This window comes from Corella eumyota, chromosome 7 (genome assembly GCF_963082875.1).
Source record: "Corella eumyota chromosome 7, kaCorEumy4.1, whole genome shotgun sequence".
NCBI classification, from domain to species: Eukaryota; Metazoa; Chordata; class Ascidiacea; order Phlebobranchia; family Corellidae; genus Corella; species Corella eumyota.
In genome coordinates this window covers 4976915-4999314 of record NC_137496.1, presented here as the reverse complement: position 1 = coordinate 4999314, position 22400 = coordinate 4976915, and the positions used below count along the sequence as shown (strand labels likewise).

Genomic DNA, 22400 nt, shown 5'->3' with positions numbered 1-22400 from the left:
TGTAAAATAAAATACATTTAGTTTTTATTTTTGTAAGTACTGCTTGAATAGTTACACATTACCAACTAATTTTTTTTTAGCTTCTATTGATAAAGACTCTAGTAAGCTATACACGATTTTATTTAACTTAAAACGGAAACGATTTTTCCATAAAAGTATAATTATTATGGTTTATTCTGTAACCAATCTATTTTCTGTTTTTAGTTTCCGTGTTTTTAACTTTAACATAAACTAGAATGAAGCTGGGACTGCTACCAATATTGTTAATTGAAAAAAGTCAATTGACGTATGCAACCTTTGTTGACTAATATAAATGGGTTTCGAAAACATTGTTTTTCTTATTTTTAAACCTAGTTTTAAGGTATTCTTGTATTCAAAGTATTGTATATGGTCCATTTACAATCAAGCCTTTTCAATTATCAATTGACTTCCGCTATTTGCACTGTTTATTAAAAGGACGACAAATCTATTAGAAAGAAATTGTTTAAAAGGAAACAAATGGAACGAAAACAAATGAAATGGAACAAAGAAAAGGAAGCAAATGAAGGGATAACCAATGGAACGAAAGCAAATGACACGGAAACAAATAAAACAAAAATAAATGGAACAGTAACAGTTGGAACGAAAACAAATTAAACGGATTTTATAAAAGCGAATTTTAACGGATTTATTTTCAAGACTGACTTTCAAATTGCGGAAACAAATCGAAAAAATTTCAATAAAGCGAATATTAAACGAATGTCATTTAAAACAGCCCATTTGTTTTCTTCCAACAGTTTCTAACGCCCCTTAAAAATTCAAAAATTTTATTAACTATAGTGTTATTGCCATCATTTCAGGATTTTCTTAAAAATTCTAAGCGCAAAACAATGGTGACTAGTTAAAATTTTAAGCCTTTAAATATCAATGAACTTCCGCTATTTGCCATGTTCATTAAAAAAGCACATGCTTACATTTTACTTTTTTTATCAACAATTTTAAATAAAACTTTTTAAATTAAATAAAAGTATTGTGAATTTTTTTTATTCATATATGTAAAGTGACTCGATAAGTTACGTTTAACTTTCTAAGTTTATATGTAAGTTTTATTTGCATTGAAATATTTATTTACATTATTCAATGGCAAACTTAAGACAGTTGCAAATGCAATTTGTTTGAACTTTAGAAAATTCCCTTTATGCAAAACTTGTTATATACAACACTACAAGTTAATAGTTATATCAAAATAAACTAACTATAAAAAAGACATTTAACAAGTTGTGTTAAAGTAAATTTTTTTTAAAAAGAATTTTTGGATTCCCCTATTTACATGTCGGAGTTAAGCTGAAGTTTATAGTTGAGATGGATTGCTTTTGTAAGTAACTCCCATGGGTTGCTGCTGAAATTCCGGTTGCGCAGCTGTTAAATAGCAAAAATTATTTAAGTGTTATTACGTTTAATTATGATGTAGCGATTCAGAACACTTGCTACACTACATGAGGCCGTGGGTTTTATTCCCACTGATCTTATCTGATGCTGTAGCGGCCTTGAGTAAGGCGCTATAAACGATATGAACTTCTGCTAAGCCAGCACTTAATCAGCGGCGTAATTATCGGACAATTAAAATATAATATCCCAATCTGCCAAAGGCAACTCAAGATTGGTTCGGAGTAACTGATGCTACTCTTTGTTTAGTTCGCAAAGTCGACATTTCCACGTCGAGAAAAAAGATATATATAAAAAGTTGTCACCGACCTTGTTGCACGTTTGTTGAGACACCTTGGTTCGAGGTTTGGCGTCTGCGCGCACTTTCAATGTAGAAACAGTAAACGCATCCAGCGATTCCAATTCCTATCACCGCCAATGTGCCAATAACTATTCCGGCGATAGCACCGTCGCTGTAATATTAAACCCGTTACGTTTTTTCAAGCTTAAATAACTGTTAAACTTAGACTGGATTAAAAATTGTTAAAATTCTAACTACTGGCTATAATGAAGTTTATTAGTTTACCTGAGTATTGGACAATCATCAAAAATACTGATGCAGTAGTTTTCGTTGCAACAAGTTTCCAATAAAGGAAGGCAGCTTGTTAAACCACAAGCTAAAAAAAGTAAAACGGAATTGGGTAGGTTGGCATTAAACAAGTTGTGTAGGTTTTACTAGAATGATAAAAGGTTTAACTAAAATGTAAAGTGTCGACATATAAGTACTCACAAGGTTTTGCATGGAAACTTGTATCCGAAGCTTTCCCGATGGGGAATAAAAGGCTTCCGAAAACTTTCTTGTTAAGAAAAAACATCAACAAGAACAGCCAAATGTCAACGTGTAAATACATTGCAAGTTAAATTTCTTTTAATTTAAATACTTGTCTAAAACTCTGATGTCAATCGTTGTAACTAAAGCAGTTAAAATGTAAAAAAAAATACATTTAGTTTTTATTTTTGTAATCAAGTACTGCTTGAATAGTTACACATTACCAACTAATTTTTCTTTAGCTTCTATTGATAGTGACTCTAGTAAGCTATATACGATTTTATTTAACTTAAAACGGAAACGATTTTTTCATTAAAGTATAATTATTATGGTTTATTCTGTAACCAATCTATTTTCTGTCTTTAGTTTCCGTGTTTTTAACTTTAACATAAACTAGAATGAAGCTGGGACTGCTACCAATATTGTTAATTGAAAAAAGTCAATTGACGTATTTATTCTTGTTGACTAATATAACGGGGTTTCGAAAACATTGTTTTTCTTATTTTTAAACCTAGTTTTAAGGTATTCTTGTATTCAAAGTATTGTGTATTGGCTATGCCTTATAATCAAGCTTTTTTATTTATCAATCGACTTTCGCTATTTGCATTGTCTATTAAGGGGACCCGGATCTATTGGAAAGAAATTGTTTGAACGAATTTGAATGGAAAGGAAACTAATAAAATGAAACAAAGAAAAGGAAGCAAATGATACGGAAACAAATAGAACAAAAACAAATGGAACAGTAAAAGTTGGAACAGTAACAAATTAAACGGATTTTATAAAAGCGGATTTTAACATATTCATTTTAAGTTTAATTTTCAAATGATGAAAACAAATCGAAAAAGTTTTATTAAAGCGAATTTTAAACGAATGTCATTTAAAACAAACCATTTGTTTTCATTTCATTTGTTTTCTTCCAACAGTTTTTAACGCCCCTTAAAAATTCAAAACTAATTTTTATTAACTGTAGTGTTATTGCCATCATTTTAGGATTTTCTTAAAAATTTTAAGCGCAAAACAATGGTGACTAGTTAATAATATTTTAAGACTTTAAATATCAATCAACTTCCGCTATTTGCCATGTCTATTAAAAAAACACATGCACATGCTTACATTTTACTTTTTTTTACCAACAATCTTAAATAAAACATTTTAGACGGAAAAATACATTGTCAAAAAAGAAATAAACGTACGTGATTGCTTATACTTTGAAAAAATAACTGAAATTAAAAATCCTAAGTTTTTTCTATTCTAACTAGATCAGTCAAATGTAATACAACTCTTATTTTGCTTATATTGAGAGGGACACTACTAAACTCGGCAAGATTTTGTTTTTCTTTTATAACGGTTTGTTAAGTCCATAAAGGCTTAAATATTGTAAGAATTATGTTACCACTTCATTTTCCGTCCTTTGTTTTATTGTTTTCATTCATAAACTAAAATGGAGCTGCAATTGCAACCACTATTCTTAATTGAAAAAAGGTCTATTGACGTATTCAATCTTTATTGAAAAATATAAATGAGGTTTGAAAACATTGTTTTCTTATTTCTAAAGGTAGTTTCGAAGTGTTCTTATAGTCTAAGTACTGTATATTGTTCTTGCTATCAACCAGGCTTTACAATTCTTAATTAACAATCGTTGTTTGTGATGTCTATTGAAAAACACATTCTGATGACCTTTTACACTTTACCAAAAACTTTAGCGTAAAACTTGAAAAATAATGTTACTTGTTTTTATTTATATAATATATATTTGTTTGGAATTATTCAATGGCAAACTGAAGAAAGTGCAAACGTTTGTTCAAAAAACATAAAAAAATTTCTTACCTAACAACGTGTTCAAAAAATACATTGTACGTTACAAATGTTTGTTAAATCAAAATAAAATAATTTAAGAGGAGGCATTTAACAAATTGTGGCGAGCGAAGTTATTTATAAAAGTGAGGTTTTTAGAAAAAATCTTAAACTTTTGATTACATTTAGGTTAAGAATAAACTTTGCTACAAAACATTTTAAAAAATCGCTGCTGTACTGTGAGGGTAATCTTCTAAAAATTCGAACAAACTGGTTGCTGCTTTTTTGTAGAGTTACTTGTTGTATTCTTAGGAAAAGTGTTTGCCTCGGAATAGCTGTTGTGGAATCATTTACTTTGTTTACAGTGATATTTAAGGATGCTGCATTTTTATAAATTATAAGATTGCAGTTGTTAACTTACTTTGTAAGTATCAAAATATTTATGAAATTTCTTCTATTTTCTTGAAGCATCCTTTAGAATCCACAAAAAATTATTTGGACTAGTTTTATTTTACAGAAAAAAGATAAAGTAGGTTGAATCTATTTTATAAAAGCCAAGTAACCTTCAGAATCTTCAACAGCTTGTTCTTGAAACTGTTGGTGTTTTAAAGGATCGTCTACTCTATGTACATCGATATTGACATAAGGTTTCTGCCCTTGCTGAAGATCTGAATATTCATTAGAAGACCTAGCAGGTGGTATGGGAGGTATACCTAATGTGCTTATTATTTCCAAAGAGGTTGCAGGTTGACGTTTCTCTGTCATATCTATGTATTCGTAAATATGTTGATCTTCTGTTTTGTTTGCGATGGTAGATAGTACTGGTTGCTGTTTATGGCACGATGAACGGGCTTAAAAGAATACCAATATAATTAAAAATACTTTATATATTATTATTTTTTCATATTTATTTTCATCGTAGGAATTATCGACTTTACAATCTAACATTACTTACCCCGATCCGGTCTGGAGTTGACTTTGGCAGTTTGGGTTTATATATATTATAATTGACCGGTCATTAGGCTGTTAATTAAATGCTGGTTTGTGCAGCAAGAGGTTATACTGTTTATAGCGCCTTACTAAAGGGCGTTACAGCATGAGAGCAGTTTGGATCAAACTCAGGACTCTATGTAGCCCAGCGCTTTGACTACTACACCACGCTGCCAGTTAAATAAAAATACTCTATTAACTTCACTGACCTTGCTTTAAACCAGTTTGCGTCTTAAAAACGGGTTTTGAGTTTTTGATAAATCTCCAGCAGCGACAATTCCCTCTCCGGCAGCAGATGCAGATAACAATTAAAAGAGTTATAGGCACCAATGTTCCAATCACTACCCCAACGATGGCACCAACGTTCACGGTTAAAATATTTTTCATCTCATTATAGTCGCTTAGGGTAGTGTTACCCTCCATCTTATTAAAAACTAAAAAGTTTATACGTCAAAAAGGGAGAGGATAAAGAAAAAATATAATCTTTAAAACTTCAGATAGAAAAAAAATTGTTAATCTTGGATTTTAACACTTTTTTAACAAAAACACATTAACCCTTTTAAGTTTTTAGTCTTACAATACAAAACACTAGAGCCTTTCTGAACACAAATATTAGTAGCTGTGTAGTTAACCTTCGATGTATTCCAAACTGTGCCTAAAGAGATCTATATAAAAGACTTATGACGTCACTCTATTAAATTATGATACAGGTATATTATATTACATGGCAAATCACTATCAAATTACACGGCGTTACCAAATATTTTTCAAATACATTGTCTGCTAAAATGTAGGTTGTTTATGTTTTAAGGCACGTTTTTTAGTTTTTGTATCTTGTTTTAGTATTTATATGGACCAAAAAACGTTTATAGGTACTCCGATCCCTTTTACCTTGAATGTTTGGTACTTTTTTAACCGAAATAATTCCCTGTTTTAGTTGATTTAGATTAAACATAAGGTCCTGGGTTCGATTCCTACTGCTTTAATGCTGTAGCGCTCCTGAGTAAGGCGGTATAAACGGTATAAACTACTGCTAAGCCAATTCTTAATCAACCGTTTAATTAAATCGTCCATAATATTCCAAACAGCCAAAAACTATTCTAAACTTGGTCGGGGTACTTAAGTTACTCTATGTTTAGGTCGTGAACTTGATCTTCCCACTTTGAGGATAAATAAAAAAAAACAATATTAAAAAAAATTATTTTCAAAAAAGAATTTTTAAGGGGGGGAGGGGGCATATAAAAACACCTTTTTTTATTATAACAGCATTTTAGAAGGCGCGCATAAAATACTTTAAAGCAAGCTCAATTTAAAAATTATATATCCAATAGGTTGCTGGTTGCTGCTATTTATATGCTGTGGATATATTTTAAGCAATAATAATTTTTAAATCGAAATAATACATTACATTACAAAACAGTGCATTAGAATTTGGCATCTCTTTTTTATTTAAAAAAAAAAACTTAAAAGTTTTTAAAAATTGTGTCATCTGAATATGTACAAATATGCAAATTGTCTTTAAAGTATATTTGGTTATTGTGGAGCGCTTTTGGGGTTCTCTATGACGAAATTGGCAAACCCACTCCATTTTGTTTTTGTACAGGGTAAACACCTTGGGGCGAATAGGGGGGACAAGTAGGTTGTTGTTGAAATTGGGGTTGTTGGGCTATAAACATTTTTAATTAATTTGATATTTGTATACAACCGGCAGCGTGGTGTAGTGTTAAAAATATTTGCTAGACTACCACTAGGTCGTTGGCTCATTCCCACTGCTCTTATCTGATGCTGTAGCGGCCTTAAGTAAGGCGCTATAAACGGTATAAACTTCTGCTAAGCCAGCACGGCGTATTTATCGGACAATTAAAATACAATATCTCAATCTGCCAAAGGCAACTCGAGACTGGTTCGGAGTAACTGATGTTACTCTATGTTTAGTTCGTAAAGTCGACCTTTCCACGTCGAGAAAAAAGATATATATAAAAAGTTGTCACCGACCTTGTTGCACGTTTGTTGAGACACCTTGGTTCGAGGTTTGGCGTCTGCGCGCATTTTCAATGTAGAAACAGTAAACGCATCCAGCGATTCCAATTCTTATCACCGCCAATGTGCCAATAACTATTCCGGCGATAGCACCGTCGCTGTAATATTAAACTCGTTACGTTTTTTCAAGTTTACTTAACTGTTAAACTTGGACTGGATTAAAAATTGTTAAAATTCTAACTACTGGCTATAATGAAGTTTATTAGTTTACCTGAGTGTTAAGCAATCTTCGGAAATACCGATGCAGTAGTCTTTGTTGCAACAAGTTTCCAATAAAGGAAGGCAGGTTGTTGAACCACAAGCTAAAAAAACGAAATTTGGTAAGTTAGCTGCAAAATGTGTTGTGTAGGTTTTACTGAACTGATAAAAGGTTTAACAAACAGCAAAGTATTGTAATACAAGTACATACAACCTTCAAAACTTCCTTGTTCAAGACGGAAAAATACACCGTCAAAAAAGAAATGAATATACGTGATGGCATTGCTTATACTTTGAAAAAAATAACTGAAATTAGAAAACCTAAGTTGTTTCTATTCTAACTAGATCAGTCAAATGTAATACAACTCTTATTTTGCTTATATTGAGAGGGACACTACTAAACTCGGCAAGATTTTGTTTTTCTTTTATAACGGTTTGTTAAGTCCATAAAGGCTTAAATATTGTAAGAATTATGTTACCACTTCATTTTCCGTCCTTTGTTTTATTGTTTTCATTCATAAACTAAAATGGAACTGCAATTGCAACCACTATTCTTAATTGAAAAAAGGTCTATTGACGTATTCAATCTTTATTGAAAAATATAAATGAGCTTTGAAAACATTGTTTTCTTATTTCTAAAGGTAGTTTCGAAGTGTTCTTATAGTCTAAGTACTGTATATTGTTCTTGCTATCAACCAGGCTTTACAATTCTTAATTAACAATCGTTGTTTGTGATGTCTATTGAAAAACACATTCTGATGACCTTTTACACTTTACCAAAAACTTTAGCGTAAAACTTGAAAAATAATGTTACTTGTTTTTATTTATATAATATATATTTGTTTGGAATTATTCAATGGCAAACTGAAGAAAGTGCAAACGTTTGTTCAAAAAACATAAAAAAATTTCTTACCTAACAACGTGTTCAAAAATACATTGTACGTTACAAATATTTAAATCAAAATAAAATAATTTAAGAGGAGGCATTTAACAAATTGTGGTGAGCGAAGTTAGTTATTTAAAAAAGTAAGGTTTTTAGAAAAATTCTTAAACCTTTAATTATAGATAGGTTAAGGATAAACTTTGTCACAGAACATTTTAAAAATTTGCTGCTGTACTGTGAGGGTAATCTTCTAAAAATTCGAACAAACTGGTTTTTGCTTTTTTGTAGAGTTACCTGTTATATTCTTAGGAAAAGTGTTTGCCTCGGAATAGCTGTTGTGGAATTATTAACTTTGTTTACAGTGATATTTAAGGATGCTGCATTTTTATAAATAATAAGATTGCAGTTGTTAACTCACTTTGTAAGTATAAAAAGATTTATGAAATTTCTTTTATTTTCTAGAAGCGTCCTTTAAAATCCACAAACAATTGTATGGACTAGTTTTATTTTACAGAAAAAGTGCAAAGTAGGTTGTATCTATTTTTTAAGCCAAGTAGCCTTCAGAATCTTCACCAGCTTGTTCTCGAAACTGTTGGTGTTTTAAAGGGTCGTCTACTTCGTGTACATCGATATTGACATAAGGTTTCTGCTCTTGTTGAAGATTTGAATATTCATTAGAAGACCTAGCAGGTGGTATGGGAGGTATACCTAATGTGCTTATTATTTCCAAAGAGGTTGCAGGTTGACGTTTCTCTGTCATATCTATGTATTCGTAAATGTGTTGATCTTCTGTTTTGTTTGCGGTGGTAGATAGTACTGGTTGCTGTTTATGGCACGATGAACGGGCTTAAAAGAATACCAATATGATTAAAAATACTTTATATATTTTTTTTTTCATATTTATTTTCATCGTAGGAAGATCGACTTTACGATCTAACATTACTTACCCCGATCCGGTCTGGAGTTGACTTTGGCAGTTTAGGATAATATATATCATAATTGACCGGGCATTAAGCTGTTAATTAAATGTTGGTTTGTGCAGCAAGAGTTTGTACCGTCTACAGCGACTTACTAAAGGGCATTACAGCATGAGAGCAGTTTGGATCAAACTCAGGACTCTATGTAGCACAGCGCTTTGACTACTACAGCACGCTGCCAGTTAAATAAAAATACTTTATTGACTTCACTGACCTTGCATCAAACCAGTTTGCGTCTTAAAAACGGGTTTTGAGTTTTTGATAAATCTTAAGCAATTCCCTATCCGGCAGCAGATAAAAATTAAAATAGTTATAGGCACCAATGTTCCAATCACTTCCCCAACGTTCACATTTTCCATCTTATTATAGTCGCTTAGGGTAGTGTTACCCTCCATCTTATTAAAAACTAAAAAGTTTATACGTCAAAAAGAAAAAGGATAAAGAAAAATTATAATCTTTAAAACTTCAGATAGAAAAAAAATTGTTTATCTTGGATTTTAACACTTTTTTAACACAAACACATTAACCTTTTCAAGTTTTTAGTCTTACAATACTAAACACTAGAGCTTTCCTGAACACAAATATTAGTAGCTGTGTAGTTAACCTTTGATGTATTCCAAACTGTGCCTAAGGAGATCTATATAAAAGACTTATGATGTCAGTCTATTAAATTATGATACAGGTGTATTATATTACACGGCGAATCACTATCGAATTACACGGCGTTACCAAATATTTTTCAAATACATTGTCTGCTAAAATTTTAAGTTGTTTATGTTTTAAAGCACGTTTTTTAGTTTTTGTATCTAGTATCAGTATTTATATGGACCTAATAACGTTGACTTTTGATTTTTTAACTATATAAACGGTTCTACACTTTTTATACTAAGTAATTTAAAGAGTTGGTTGGGTCGTTGAGTTTCTTTTTTAATTATGTTGGAATTTTTTTCAACTTGCACGAGGATACCATTATTTTAAAAATTGGTCGAGTAGTTTTTGAGATATCGGGATTTGAAGCTAAATATTGTAAATAGGGAAAATCTCAACGCTCGAGAGTCACGTGACGCACGACGTCATCGTCGTAAAATCATACGCGGGCAGACATAGGAAAATGACCTTATTTTGTCCTCTCTGGCCCGTTTGTTGTAAAATGTCTTATATAATATGGCTAAAAATTTCTTTTTATGTTAAGGTTGTTTTCTTCAAAAAAATTTTAAAAAAAGTACAACAAACGGGTCAGAGAGGACAAAATAAGGTCATTTTCCTATGTCTGCCAGCATATGATCTTACGACGATGACGTCGTGCGTCACGTGACTCTCGAGCGTTGGGACTTTCCCTATTTACAATATTTACCTTCAAATCCCGATATCTCAAAAACTACTTGACCAATTTTTAAAAAAATGGTATCCTCGGTAAGTTGGAAAAATTCCAACATAATTAAAAAAGAAACTCTACGACCGAACCATCTCTTCAAGTTTATCTGCCATTTTCAATTTATTAAACTTTAAGATTAATTACTAATTTAAACAACTTAAATGTTATACTTTTAGTACTAGTCTACGGTCGAGGTTTTAATACGGTCGAGATTTTAACTCCTCATTTGGTTGCAACTCTGAACTAATAGTGTATGTGATAATTTAGCTATACGCTAAGGCAGTGGTCTGCAACCACCGGTGCCGGTCCATGAGCAATACGTTACCGGGCCGTATTTTTTTTCAGGTTAAATGCTAAGAAACAGTAACGTCTTTTCTTTTTGATTTGTAAGCTTGTTCTGTCGTAAAAACATTTAAAAATGTTTATTATCGATTTGATGAAGAAATAAATTGCTTTAAACTTATCTGCGTCTCCTGAAACATTATTATTAGCTAAACTGATTGATTTCTTTTACCCGAAAATGCATAAAAAATGTTTTTTTTAAAGGCTGGTCTGCGAAAAAGATTCAGTTTTAAATCGGTCCGCAGTGCAAAAAAGGTTGCCGACCCCTGCGCTAAGGTACTTTATTTACAGGTTACGCTTGGCCTGCCTTTTACCCAATAACATTTGCGAACTGGCGTATAATGTTTTACTTAATAAGCTAAGCATAACGGTTATTTAGGTTTTTTATTATATATTGTAACGAATCCGCCATTTTTTGTTTACTCTTAAGCTATTATCTGTCTTTGGTCCCCTTATCTCTATTACGTGCGCCGTATCACGTGATTTATTATTAGTAATACGAGTTGTGGACGACTGTACGTACTCTTACGCAATAAAATACTATAAATTATAATACGGCTTTCCATACAAAAGATAGAGAACTTGATTGTTAGAATATTCCTTTTAAATGTTTAAGGTACTTCGATCCTTATTACTTTAAATGTTTGGTACTTCGTCTACCAAAATAATTCCCTGTTTTAGGTAGTTTAAATTAAACATAAGGCCTGGGTTTGATCCCCACTGCTTTAATGCTGTAGCGCCCCTGAGTAATGCGGTATAAACGGTATAAACTACTGCTAAGCCAATACTTAATCAACCGTTTAATTATATCGTCCATAATATTCCAAACAGCCAAAAACTATTCCAGACTTGGTCGGGGTAACTTATGTTACTCTATGTTTAGGTCGTGAACTTGATCTTCCCACTTTGAGGATAAATAAAAAAAAAACAATATTAAAAAAAATTATTTTCAAAAAAGAATTTATAAGGGGGGGGGGGGCATTTAAAAACACATTTTTTTAATATAACAGTATTTTAGAAGGCGCGCATAAAATACTTTAAAGCAAGCTCAATTTAAAAATTATATATCCAATAGGTTGCTGGTTGCTGCTATTTATATGTTGCGAGTATATTTTAAGCAATAATAAATTTTACATCGAAATAATACATCAAATCACAAAACAGTGCATTAGAATTTGGTATCTCTATCGGTATCAATTTTTATTCTTACTAAACACTTAAAAGTTTTTAAGTATTGTGCCATCTGTTTGAATATTTACAAATATGCAAATTGTCTTTCAAGAAAATTTGGGTATTGTGGACCGCTTTTGTGGTTCTCTACGACGAAATTGGCAAACCCACTCCATTTTGTTTTAGTGAAGGGTAAACACCTTGGTACGGATAGGGGGGGCAAGTAGGTTGTTGTTGAAATTGGGGTTGTTGGGCTATAAACATTTAAATGAATTTAATATTTGTATACAACTGACAGCGTGGTGTAGTGTTAAGAACATTTACTACACTACCATGAGGTCGTGGGTTCTATCCCCACTGCTCTCATGCTGTAGCAGTCTTGAGTAAGGCGCTGTAAATGGTATAAACTCCTGCTAAGACAGCACTTAATCAGCAGAATAATTATCAGGCAATTATAATCTATATAATATCCCAAACTGCTAAAGGCAACTAGAAACTGGGTCAGAGTAACTGATGTTATTCTATGTTTAGGTCGCGCATTCGACTTTCCCACATCGAGGATAAAAATATACACGAAGAAACTACAAATAATAAAGTGGTTATATTGGTACTGACATTGGGCCACAGCAACTTGTTCTATAGCGACTTGGTTTCGGGTTCGGACATTTCCTATATTAAAATAAAATATACAGCCGACCACAGAACATATAATTAATACAAGGACTCCAATAGATATTCCAACGAAACCCCAAACGCTGCAAAATGAAAACAATAAAGTGTATTGTATCCTAAAAAAATTAACTCAAGTATAGATAAATGTAGTAACTGTTTAATATTTGTTTTATATTTAATCATATTTGATGTGAGAAGGTCGACTTCACGACCTTAACATAAAGGAACATTAGTTACTCCGGTTCAGTCTACAGCATGGTAGCAGTGAGGGTCAAACCCAGAACATCATCTAGTAAAATCAAGTGTTCAAATATGGTCGTTTTTCTGGGTATTATTGTTCTTGCGTTACAACTTTCTTTAGTTAAATCAATCCATTTCTTATCCTACCCAAGGCCTAATAGACTTTCAAAAAAGCAATCTTCGTCGGCTTTCGCGCACGAAGTGTCGGAGCAACATTTTTCGACCATCGGGATACATTTGTCCACTCCACAAGCTAAAATAAAAAGAGATATAACTTAAATATAAGCAATAAGAAGAAGTATTTACATGTTAATTTACATATCTCAGCAGGACATGTTTCCAAAAAGCCAACACATAAATGGTTATAGCAACACTTCTGAGCAAAAGGAATGCAGTTGTCCACTCCACAAGCTAAAATAAAGAGAGATTTAACTTAAATATCAGCAATAAGAAGAAGTATTTACATGTTAATTTACATATCTCAGCAGGACATGTTTCCGAAAAGCCAACACATAAATGGTTATAGCAACACTTCTGAAAAAAACTGCAGTCGTCTGTTCCACAAGCTAAAAAATGTAACACATAGAGTTATTTAGAGCAAGTGGCTAGTGCTTAATTTTTTTCGTATATTTCTTTATTCTCAATGTGGGAAGGTCGAATGTGCGACCTAAACATAGAGTAACATCAGTTACTACGACCCAATCTCGAGTTACCTTTAGCAGTTTGGGATATTAGAGATTATAATTGCCCGATAATTATGCTGTTGATTAAATGCTGGCTCACCAGAAGTTTATATCGTTTATATCGCCTTTACTTAAGGGCGCTACAACATAAGGCGGTGGGGATCGTACCTACGACCTTATAGTTGTGTAGCAAGTGTTCTTACCACTACTCCACGCTGCTGGTAAATAGTTGTTTATATGTAATTAATAGCAAATAATGTCAGTGATTCTATTGGTATTAAAAAATTTAAATCAACTCACGAATAGCATTTCCAAAAGATGTAAAAAATTTAACTGTTACAAGAAAGAAAATAAAGGTACGAACTGTAGACATTATTTCAAGTTATAACCCAAACCCTAAAAACTATTGGCTAATACAATTCAATTAAAATTTTATTTGTTGGCGACCAAATTTTTGTTTGGGCGAATTTTTATTACTTTTTTAGTTCTAAAAATGTGTATATATATATTCTAACAAAATTTATATCCTTAATATATACTTTTACCCTAACTCTACAATTACTGTAAACCCAATAAAAGTAATTATCTTTTTTTTATAATTGCGAAAGCTTATAAATACTGTTCTTGTTTTTTTTTTATGGTTCTTGCAGCTCTTTACTTTTACGGTACCTAATTTTCGGAGGATCGTAAACTACAAGAGATTCAAAAAAAACAATTTAGGTTTGCCCTACTAGCTTATTCTATGTTTTGGTTTTCCTATATGCAAAAAATATCGCTTACTCTGAAAAAATATCGCGTCTGCGGTCAAAAACTTATCCGCTTGACTGTTTTTTTGGCATTTTTCTATGTTAAATGAAATGTGTTGTTTTTAGAAAAGCAAATTAGACTAGAGTAACCTGTTCATGCTTTCAACCGACGCAGTTCTGCATAAAAATTCGAAACTAAATTGGTTTAAAAATTTATGATATATATGAGATTATAATAAAGCATGCAAAATTATTAGGTCAATATTATACAAGTATTTTAAAACATTAGATTAATATTAAGGTTTTGATTAATATTTCACATCGAGGATAAATTTAAAAATAAAATCTTAACAAGAGCTTTTAGCTTTAAGAGTAAAGAGAGAACGTTGATTACAAATTCCCGGGCGAGACTTTTCAATACAAGGCACGCTTTATCAAAGGCGTGGTTTTGCACTGTACTAGTTTTATATACAAAAATTTTAAAGAAAAATAATAAGAAAAAGGGTGATTTTTCGATTTAGTAAATTAAACCAGTTTAATTGGAGTTTATTATATTTATTATGCAGATTCGTTTCAGAAATATGTAAGTTATTTGAATACGGGTAATATTTTTAGCAAATAGATTGTTTTATTTAAATAATTTAGTGTTTTTATATGATGGGTTATCGTAACAACAAATTATAATGAATGTATTTTTGGATTTAACACATAACATGTTTGTTTTTTTGTTTCAGTATAAAATATGTAACGTTTCGATAAAATATTTTAGAAAAAAATGTACAATTTTAATATAAATAAAAAATATAACTTTAACAAAATTTAAAATTTTAGAATATATGTATATTTAAATATAGGATTGGATATTTAAATGTATGTTTGGATATTAAGTTAGTTAAATATGTTTGCAATAAAAGGGGATTTAATATATTCTATAAATTTTTTTATAAGTTTTGTTAGTTTAAATTTGAGACCAAACGTGAGTCGTAAACACGTGACCGAAAAAAAAGCGAAGCGAGGCGTGATCACGTGACCAAAAGCGAGGCGTAAGCACGTGACTAAGAGACAAGCTAAAAGAGAACGGAACGAAACGGGCCGGACGCCTTTTTTTGATGCAACATTCCGTTGCGCGTTTTTTACTATCCTGCTTAAACGTTAATTGTATGCTTAAACGTTAATTGGTTGTTTGTAGACGCCTATTTGGCATGGATACCTTTTGTATTTGCTCCTAGTTATATAACCATAAGTCATTTTCATGTACACGTCTTAGCTGTAATATATATTACTTAACCTTTATCTATTTATTTTTTGCGTTTGAAAACAGTAGTACTTAGGTATGATAAATAGTTTTTATTTAAAACCATTTTAACTAAAATAAAACTTTACAGAATTTTTTAACAAAATTTAAATTGTAACGTGATTATAGATCTACTCACCAAAAGAAATTTTTTTATAGTTGGTTAAGACGCCATTTATCTTGATAAAACGTTCCGTTTTCGGTAAGTTTTGTTTTAAAACCTTATGAGTATAGTTGTGTTAATTAACAAATAATCGTCCAAACTGTGCACCGTTACTATGGAAACTATAGTTCTATTTAATAAACTAAGATTAAATTATATCACGTTCATATTTTTGATACAGGACAATGGTTTTGAGTTGATTACTTCAATGTCTAAGACACATCAAGGATATAAGATAGGTGGAACTATAGTACAGTGATTTAAGCCGTATTTATCTGCCGAAGAAAAAATTTGGTAAGTTAGTCAAATTTTATAAAAAAAAAACTTTTTTTAGACTACTACCCCAATATTTGCCTTATACTTGATAACTTTAATCGCTAGGCTAAATTTCTAATTTTTTATAATTTTCTTTTTTTATTATTTTTTATTTTAATTAGAAGTTATTAAACGAAATAGTAAATTAAAAAAAATTAAACATTGTAATGTCATTTAAAGTAATGTTAAAATATTCATCCGAAATTTTTTTCATATAAAACAAAACTTGTTTATTTTTGAATTTTAGTAACACACTTGCAATGAATATGGAACATTATTGGATTATTTGAGATTTACAGCAATGCTGCGTATTGAAAGATAACTATAAGTTAGTTTTATTGAAAACAGTTAAATTTTCATAGCCTATAGTTTATTAATTTATAAATTTTATGTATTTAAATAATGTTAACAACTTGTTTTATTTTTTTGTTTAAATTTGCAATCTTGATATTTGCTTTTATAATTACAGAATGTTGCATATGTTATACGAAATTGCTCACCAAGATAAAGAAAGAACCTAAAAGTTAAGTAAATTTGTTACAATATTAAATTCATATATTTTTTTTACCAATATCACTTTAATAAAGAAATGTATTTTATTATGTTATTTATATACAATATATTTGAAAATTTTACTAGAAATTTTTAGTGAATTTTGACTGCTAATATATAATCAGCCTTATTATGACTATAAGGTACAATATTTTTTACATTCAATTTTTATGTATCGGCGTACTAAAAAATAAATCAATTCACGTAATTATGCAATAAAATTTAAACTTTTATTGCGTATAGTGGCCATTTGCGTGCGACCTTCCGACCTGTTACTATAAAACGTTTTACTGGACATTTTTTATATCTTTCGACTAGTCACTACAAAATGTAATTCTAGCAAATCTATATCGCGTATAGAGGAATTTTGCGTGACCTTTCGACCAGTTATTAAAGAACGTATAATTCTAGCAAATTTTAAATCAATATAGGGGACATTTGCGTGACCTTTCGACTAGTCACTACAAAATGTAATTCTAGCAAATTTATATCGCGTATAGAGGAATTTTGCGTGACCTTTCGACCTGTTATTATAGAACGTAAATCTAGCAAATTTTATATTGCGAATAGGGGACATTTGCGTGACCTTTCGACTAGTCACTACAAAATGTAATTCTAGCAAATTTATATCGCGTATAGAGGAATTTTGCGTGACCTTTCGACCTGTTATTATAGAACGTAAATCTAGCAAATTTTATATTGCGAATACGGGACATTTGCGTGACCTTTTGACCAGGTAATATAATGTTAAATAAATACCAATGCACGTAAATTTAAAATAAAACGTAATTTAAAAAAATTTTCTGTCGCATATAGGGGACATTTGCATGAACTTTCGACATATTATTAATACGCCAAATACCAATATACGTAATTTTAAAGTAAAACGTAATTTTAGAAAATTTTCTGTCGCAAATAGGGGACATTTGCGTGACCTTTAATAAGCCAAAATACCAATATACGTAAATTTGCAATAGAACATAATTCTGGAAAATTTATGTTGCGTATAGGAGCATTTACGTGACTTTTCGATTTGTTAATTTTTTGCTAAAAAATATAAAAAAATGCATGTTTATATTAACAAAATTTATTTGTAGCGGTTTGGTGACCTTTCATATTAAAAATATTAATAACAAAAAATTGCGGAATTTTATATTCCGAGTTTTTTTTTATATTCGCGGAACTGTTTTTGTAGCAAACATTAAATTTTTGCAAGGATGTAATTGTAGCCGCGTAGCCTAGTGGTTAAGGGCGTAGGTTATGATCTCTCATACGTAGGGTTCGAATCTCGTCTGAGGTATCGTTATTTTTGCGATAAATTTTCAATATTTTTTGTACAAAATATTAATTTTTGAAAAAAACGAAACGATTTGAGATCTAAATTATTTTTTTAATATCTACACCCCGAAATATACAACGTGGCAAAATTTCGCGGAAATTTATTTTTTTCCCACGGTACTATGACGTCGTAATATTTCAGTAAAATCTTTATTTTAAAATTTTATCAATTTTTTTTTAGTTCATTCGAATTGTTTTTTCTCTGCGGTTGTGCACATAAAATTTTAGCGATTTTCAATCGAATTTTTTTTCGGGCAAATTTTGAAAATTTTGCTTGTTAGTTAGTACACGTCGAAATTTTTCGGCCCAAATTTTCAAAATTTATAGACCCCAAATTGACCCAAACTTTGTCAGAATGTGGATTAGGGGGCGCTGAATCGAATAAAAGTGGTTTCATTGCTCTATCTTGTGTTTTCGAATAATTTAACAATTTGTGCGAAAAAAGCCAAAAAATGGCCAAATTTGACGATTCTTGGCCATTTTTTCGAAATTTTCAAAAAAATCGCAATTTTAAAAAATTGATTTTCAAAAAATTTTTTTTTTTGCATTTCTGATTTAGCTTTTTTTTTATTGTATTTCTGATTTAACTGTTTTACCTGACTAACTAATTTTACTTCTGCCTAGATTCGAACTTGACAACTACAAGTCTACAACTACCACAATATAACCACTCGGCCACGAGAGAACTTGAAATTATGCCGCGAAAACTTCAATGTAAGTGAGCAACTGGGAATACTTAGACAAATTTTTTAAGACTTGACGCAATATTTTTAAGTTATAAACCCACCTTCTTAATTAACTGAATAATGAAAAATTTATTTTTCAGGTTTCGAACCAAAGACCTTCTGGTTGGTGGATCAGCTTACTTACTGCTGAACCACACAACCGGTTGAAGACAGGATATGAACCCACAGGTAAGTTTTTAAACGATCGATTTAACCACTCGGCCGTAAGGTGGGATGCACCAGGGGTTCTATTTGTAATATATATATTTCAAACGAAAAGTCGTTAAGAGGTAAGCTCTTAGAGATGAGCTCCCAGAGGTAAACGATCCATGGTGTGACACCGAAAACCCAGTGATCTCTTAGAGCTAAGCTCTTAGAGGTGAGCTTTTGAGAGGTGAACGAAGAGGTGTGACGCCGAAAAAAAAAACAGTCATCTCTTAGAGGTGAGCTCTTAAAGGTGAGCTTCCAGAGATAAACGATTAGTTCTCCATGGTGTGACATCGAAAACCCAGTTATCTTTTAGAGCTAAGCTCTCAGAGGTAAGGTTTGAGAGGTGAACGAAGAGGTTTGACGCGAAAAAAAACAGTTATCTCTTAGAGGTGAGCTCTTAAAGGTGAGCTCCCAGAGGTAAACGATGAGTTAGTTCTCCATGGTGTGACACCGAAAACCCAGTTATCTCTTAGAGCTAAGCTCTTAGAGGTAAGGTTTGAGAGGTGAACGAAGAGGTGTGACGCGAAAAAAATACAGTTATCTCTTAGAGGTGAGCTCTTAGAGGTGAGCTCCCAGAGGTAAACGATGAGTTAGTTCTCCATGGTGTGACACCAAAAACCCAGTTATCTCTTAGGGGTAAGCTCTTAGAGGTGAGCTTTAAGAGGTGAACGTGAAGGTGTGACGCCGAAAAAAAAACAGTCATCTCCTAGAGGTAAACGATGAGTTCTCCATGGTGTGGCGCCGAAAAAAAAAACAGTTATCTCTTGGAGGTGAGCACGTTCTCTATGAGGAGGGAAATCCGATGATTTTCACACCACTTAGCGCCATCCAGCAGTTACAAAAAAATAAAATATTATTTTTCAGAAGTCTGAAGCCAAAGTGTTTTTTTGTTACAAATCTGTTATTTATTTATTGCGTGATATATAGAAAATTGTGATTTACTGTTTTGAAATTGCAATAGTCAATAAAAGTTTTACTACGATATATGTATATATGTATTGTTTATTTCAGAAACAATTTTAGTTTTTCTAATTTTCTTAAAGAAATTATCAGGATGACGTCATCAGTCAGTGTATGGCGCGTATATAAAATGTTGTAAATTTCGTTCTTCCTTATGTTTTTATATTAAATGTTACTTTAGCCCAAACAAACCGAATAGAATAATAATTTTTTAGTTTTAAGTTTTTTGCAAAATTTAATAAAAGTGTCATAACTGTTATATATATTATAATTTTAAGAAAACATTTTAAGAAAATGTTGTCAAGCACCTTTGATGGTATAGTTAGAATACAATTATAAATTCCAATTTAAAAACAAATAAACCAATATTAAAATGATGTCAGGCAAACGTAGAATACGTACTATTGCAAATTTACGTGCATTGGTATTTAGCATATTATTAACAGATCGAAAGGTCACGCAAATGTCCCTATACGCGATAAATTTTTTTTTTAATTTTTTTAATTTTATAATTATTTTTTTACTGCAAGATGGTGCACGAGCATCGCTTTTTTCAAAATTTATTTTTTGATCAAAATTTATTTTGACGTGATTTTATAACTGTTAAAAATAGGTTCAAAACGCTAAGGTGGCTTAAAGTAGATTGTAAGCGCTCTTTTTGCAAAGAATGCCAAAATTTTTTTATTTTCGGCCAAATTTAGCAACAACACTAAGGCTATAATACCCTTGTAGAAAATGCCCAAACTCGCTGTTTTGGGTGAAAAAAGTAAGTTAACGAAATTTAACAAAAAATTGATTTTGAAGACGTTAAATTAACTTATATTAGATTAAAATAATTTTTTTTGTCCCAAAACGCCTAAAATTCTTATTTTTAAATTTAATAAATATTTTTTTACTGCAAGATGGTACACGAGAGTCGCTTTTTTTCAAAAATTATTTTTGATGAATACGTGATTTTATAACGGTTAAAAACAGGTTCTAAACGCTAAGGTGGCTTATAGTAGAGTGTAAGTGTCCTTTTTGCAAAAAATGTCCAAAATATTTTTTTTTTCATTTTTGGTCAAATTTAGCAAAAACACCAAGGCTATACTCTTGTAGAAAATGTAGGAAATCGCTGTTTTGGGGGAGGGGGATATATTTATGAAATTTGTCAAAAAATAATTTTTAAGATAAACATATAACTCACAATAGATTGAAGGTTAATGCTGTTATATTGTAAAATTAAGCATAAAATATTTAATAATTTAGCCTGGTTTTAAATCATAAAAATTAATTTTAACTTTTTTTTAATAATGTATTGCTAGCTAAAATTATTAAAAAAATAAACGAAATGACAAGATAAAATTTATAGTTTTTTCATTTTTTTCTTTATATGTTGTTAATTGTTGAAACTTCTTAACACTTTTATTAATAGAAATGAAAAACGATTAAATAAATGCTTAAGTTTTTTCAAGTTGAATTTTCCCAATACCGACTTCAAATATTTAAAAAAGCTTAAAAACGGATTTAACTTTTGGTCTACTTATTATTTAAAATTACTGTTTTTTCTCGAATGTCGATTAGGGAAAACAAATTTTTAAACTGAGTGGATTTTTTTTAATGTTATATTATAATAATTAGGTTTGGTGACCAAGCCTTAACATACTTAAAGTCTTTATGTAAGCATTAATACTTTTGGCATGTTTTAAATCATTACATTGATTTTGTCATTTTTTCCCGTTGCATTGTTGTAATATTAATTGTATATCGTATTTATTTTTTACTTTTATCAATGTGCGTAAAACCAAAATAAATTATAAGAAAATAAAAAATAATAAATAAATAAAAGTGTCATAACTTCGAAATATTAAATTAATTAAAAAATCATTTCGAGAATATGTTGTTTATGGATCCATAATGCAATGGTTAAATACTCTTAGAAAGCTTTTGTAAAAAAGGAGGCAATTATACCTTAACAGTTAGCAATTTTTTGTTTGTTTTGAAAAAAATTTAACGTTAATGGGGATATCAATAACTTTCTTTACATTTTGTTTAATTTAACTAATAAACTTTAACAGAGTTACCATAATTTTTAACGAAGTTTTATTCACGTTTTTGGTTATTTGCGCCCACCTATGATTATAATACCATGGAAAATACACAAGCTTAGTTAACCTCATAGCCATCAAAAGTTAGTGACATATCCTAGTTAAATAAATGTTAAAATATAGTAAAAATATAACATTAAAGGGGAAATAAGCTACTACGAAATATTATATATTACGTTTTTAAAATTGTCACATATTTTTCTAAAAATGTAGGCCTACATAGTAAGTGGTAATTTGTATTAATAAAGTAAAAAAATAAAAATAAATCATGATGGCAAAGTAATTTTTTTATTGATTTTTTTATTAAAATACGGTAAAGTCATTTTTTGTCATATATTTATTTATTTTAACTCTGGTTCGTTGGTAATAAGCCATTGCACCACGTCAAGGTCAACCAGAAAGCAACAGGTTAT

At 30.6% G+C, this 22400-nt stretch overlaps 4 protein-coding genes and 1 long non-coding RNA gene across 6 annotated transcripts; all 5 read right to left on the bottom strand.

Annotated features, from left to right (window-relative positions):
- Positions 1-430: 430 nt before the first annotated feature.
- Positions 431-2500, bottom strand: LOC145759796 (uncharacterized). Its single transcript, XM_082573647.1, has 4 exons — positions 2195-2500; positions 1991-2081; positions 1735-1877; positions 431-1398 (listed from the first exon to the last, which is right to left on the bottom strand). The coding sequence occupies exons 1-4, from the start codon at positions 2313-2315 to the stop codon at positions 1331-1333; spliced, it is 423 nt and encodes a 140-aa protein (XP_082429773.1). The 5' UTR covers positions 2316-2500; the 3' UTR covers positions 431-1330.
- Positions 2501-3999: 1499 nt separating this feature from the next.
- On the bottom strand, positions 4000-6159 carry LOC145759835 (uncharacterized). The gene is made up of 2 exons (XM_082573686.1): positions 5227-6159; positions 4000-4878 (listed from the first exon to the last, which is right to left on the bottom strand). The coding sequence occupies exons 1-2, from the start codon at positions 5438-5440 to the stop codon at positions 4568-4570; spliced, it is 525 nt and encodes a 174-aa protein (XP_082429812.1). The 5' UTR covers positions 5441-6159; the 3' UTR covers positions 4000-4567.
- A 141-nt stretch (positions 6160-6300) lies between these two features.
- On the bottom strand, positions 6301-7637 carry LOC145759968 (uncharacterized). The gene is made up of 4 exons (XR_014286562.1): positions 7470-7637; positions 7269-7359; positions 7013-7155; positions 6301-6683 (listed from the first exon to the last, which is right to left on the bottom strand). It is a non-coding gene; the product is annotated as an uncharacterized LOC145759968 (long non-coding RNA).
- A 441-nt stretch (positions 7638-8078) lies between these two features.
- LOC145759850 (uncharacterized) lies at positions 8079-10083 on the bottom strand. Its single transcript, XM_082573702.1, has 2 exons — positions 9330-10083; positions 8079-8984 (listed from the first exon to the last, which is right to left on the bottom strand). The coding sequence occupies exons 1-2, from the start codon at positions 9508-9510 to the stop codon at positions 8683-8685; spliced, it is 483 nt and encodes a 160-aa protein (XP_082429828.1). The 5' UTR covers positions 9511-10083; the 3' UTR covers positions 8079-8682.
- A 1677-nt stretch (positions 10084-11760) lies between these two features.
- On the bottom strand, positions 11761-14336 carry LOC145759782 (uncharacterized). Of its 2 annotated transcripts, XM_082573627.1 has the most exons (6): positions 13898-14316; positions 13391-13480; positions 13233-13325; positions 13062-13167; positions 12618-12757; positions 11761-12256 (listed from the first exon to the last, which is right to left on the bottom strand). In XM_082573627.1, exons 1-6 carry the CDS (start codon positions 13968-13970, stop codon positions 12150-12152), a joined length of 609 nt encoding a protein of 202 aa, XP_082429753.1. In that variant the 5' UTR covers positions 13971-14316; the 3' UTR covers positions 11761-12149. The 2 variants fall into 2 exon arrangements, with proteins under 2 accessions (XP_082429753.1, XP_082429754.1); XM_082573628.1 differs by lacking the exon at positions 12618-12757 and having other exon boundaries at positions 13898-14336.
- Between the last annotated feature and the right edge of the window lie 8064 nt (positions 14337-22400).

Coding starts and splice junctions, on each gene's coding strand:
- LOC145759796 (XM_082573647.1), bottom strand. CDS start 2,315: ATGTATTTACACGTTGACATTTGGCTGTTCTTGTTGATGTTTTTTCTT. Junction 2,082..2,194: donor AAGTTTCCATGCAAAACCTT/GTGAGTACTTAT, acceptor TACTTTTTTTAG/CTTGTGGTTTAACAAGCTGC. Junction 1,878..1,990: donor GATGATTGTCCAATACTCAG/GTAAACTAATAA, acceptor TTAATATTACAG/CGACGGTGCTATCGCCGGAA.
- LOC145759835 (XM_082573686.1), bottom strand. CDS start 5,440: ATGGAGGGTAACACTACCCTAAGCGACTATAATGAGATGAAAAATATT. Junction 4,879..5,226: donor GCAAACTGGTTTAAAGCAAG/GTCAGTGAAGTT, acceptor TATTCTTTTAAG/CCCGTTCATCGTGCCATAAA.
- LOC145759850 (XM_082573702.1), bottom strand. CDS start 9,510: ATGGAGGGTAACACTACCCTAAGCGACTATAATAAGATGGAAAATGTG. Junction 8,985..9,329: donor GCAAACTGGTTTGATGCAAG/GTCAGTGAAGTC, acceptor TATTCTTTTAAG/CCCGTTCATCGTGCCATAAA.
- LOC145759782 (XM_082573627.1), bottom strand. CDS start 13,970: ATGTCTACAGTTCGTACCTTTATTTTCTTTCTTGTAACAGTTAAATTT. Junction 13,326..13,390: donor AACATGTCCTGCTGAGATAT/GTAAATTAACAT, acceptor TCTTTATTTTAG/CTTGTGGAGTGGACAACTGC. Junction 13,168..13,232: donor AACATGTCCTGCTGAGATAT/GTAAATTAACAT, acceptor TTTTTATTTTAG/CTTGTGGAGTGGACAAATGT.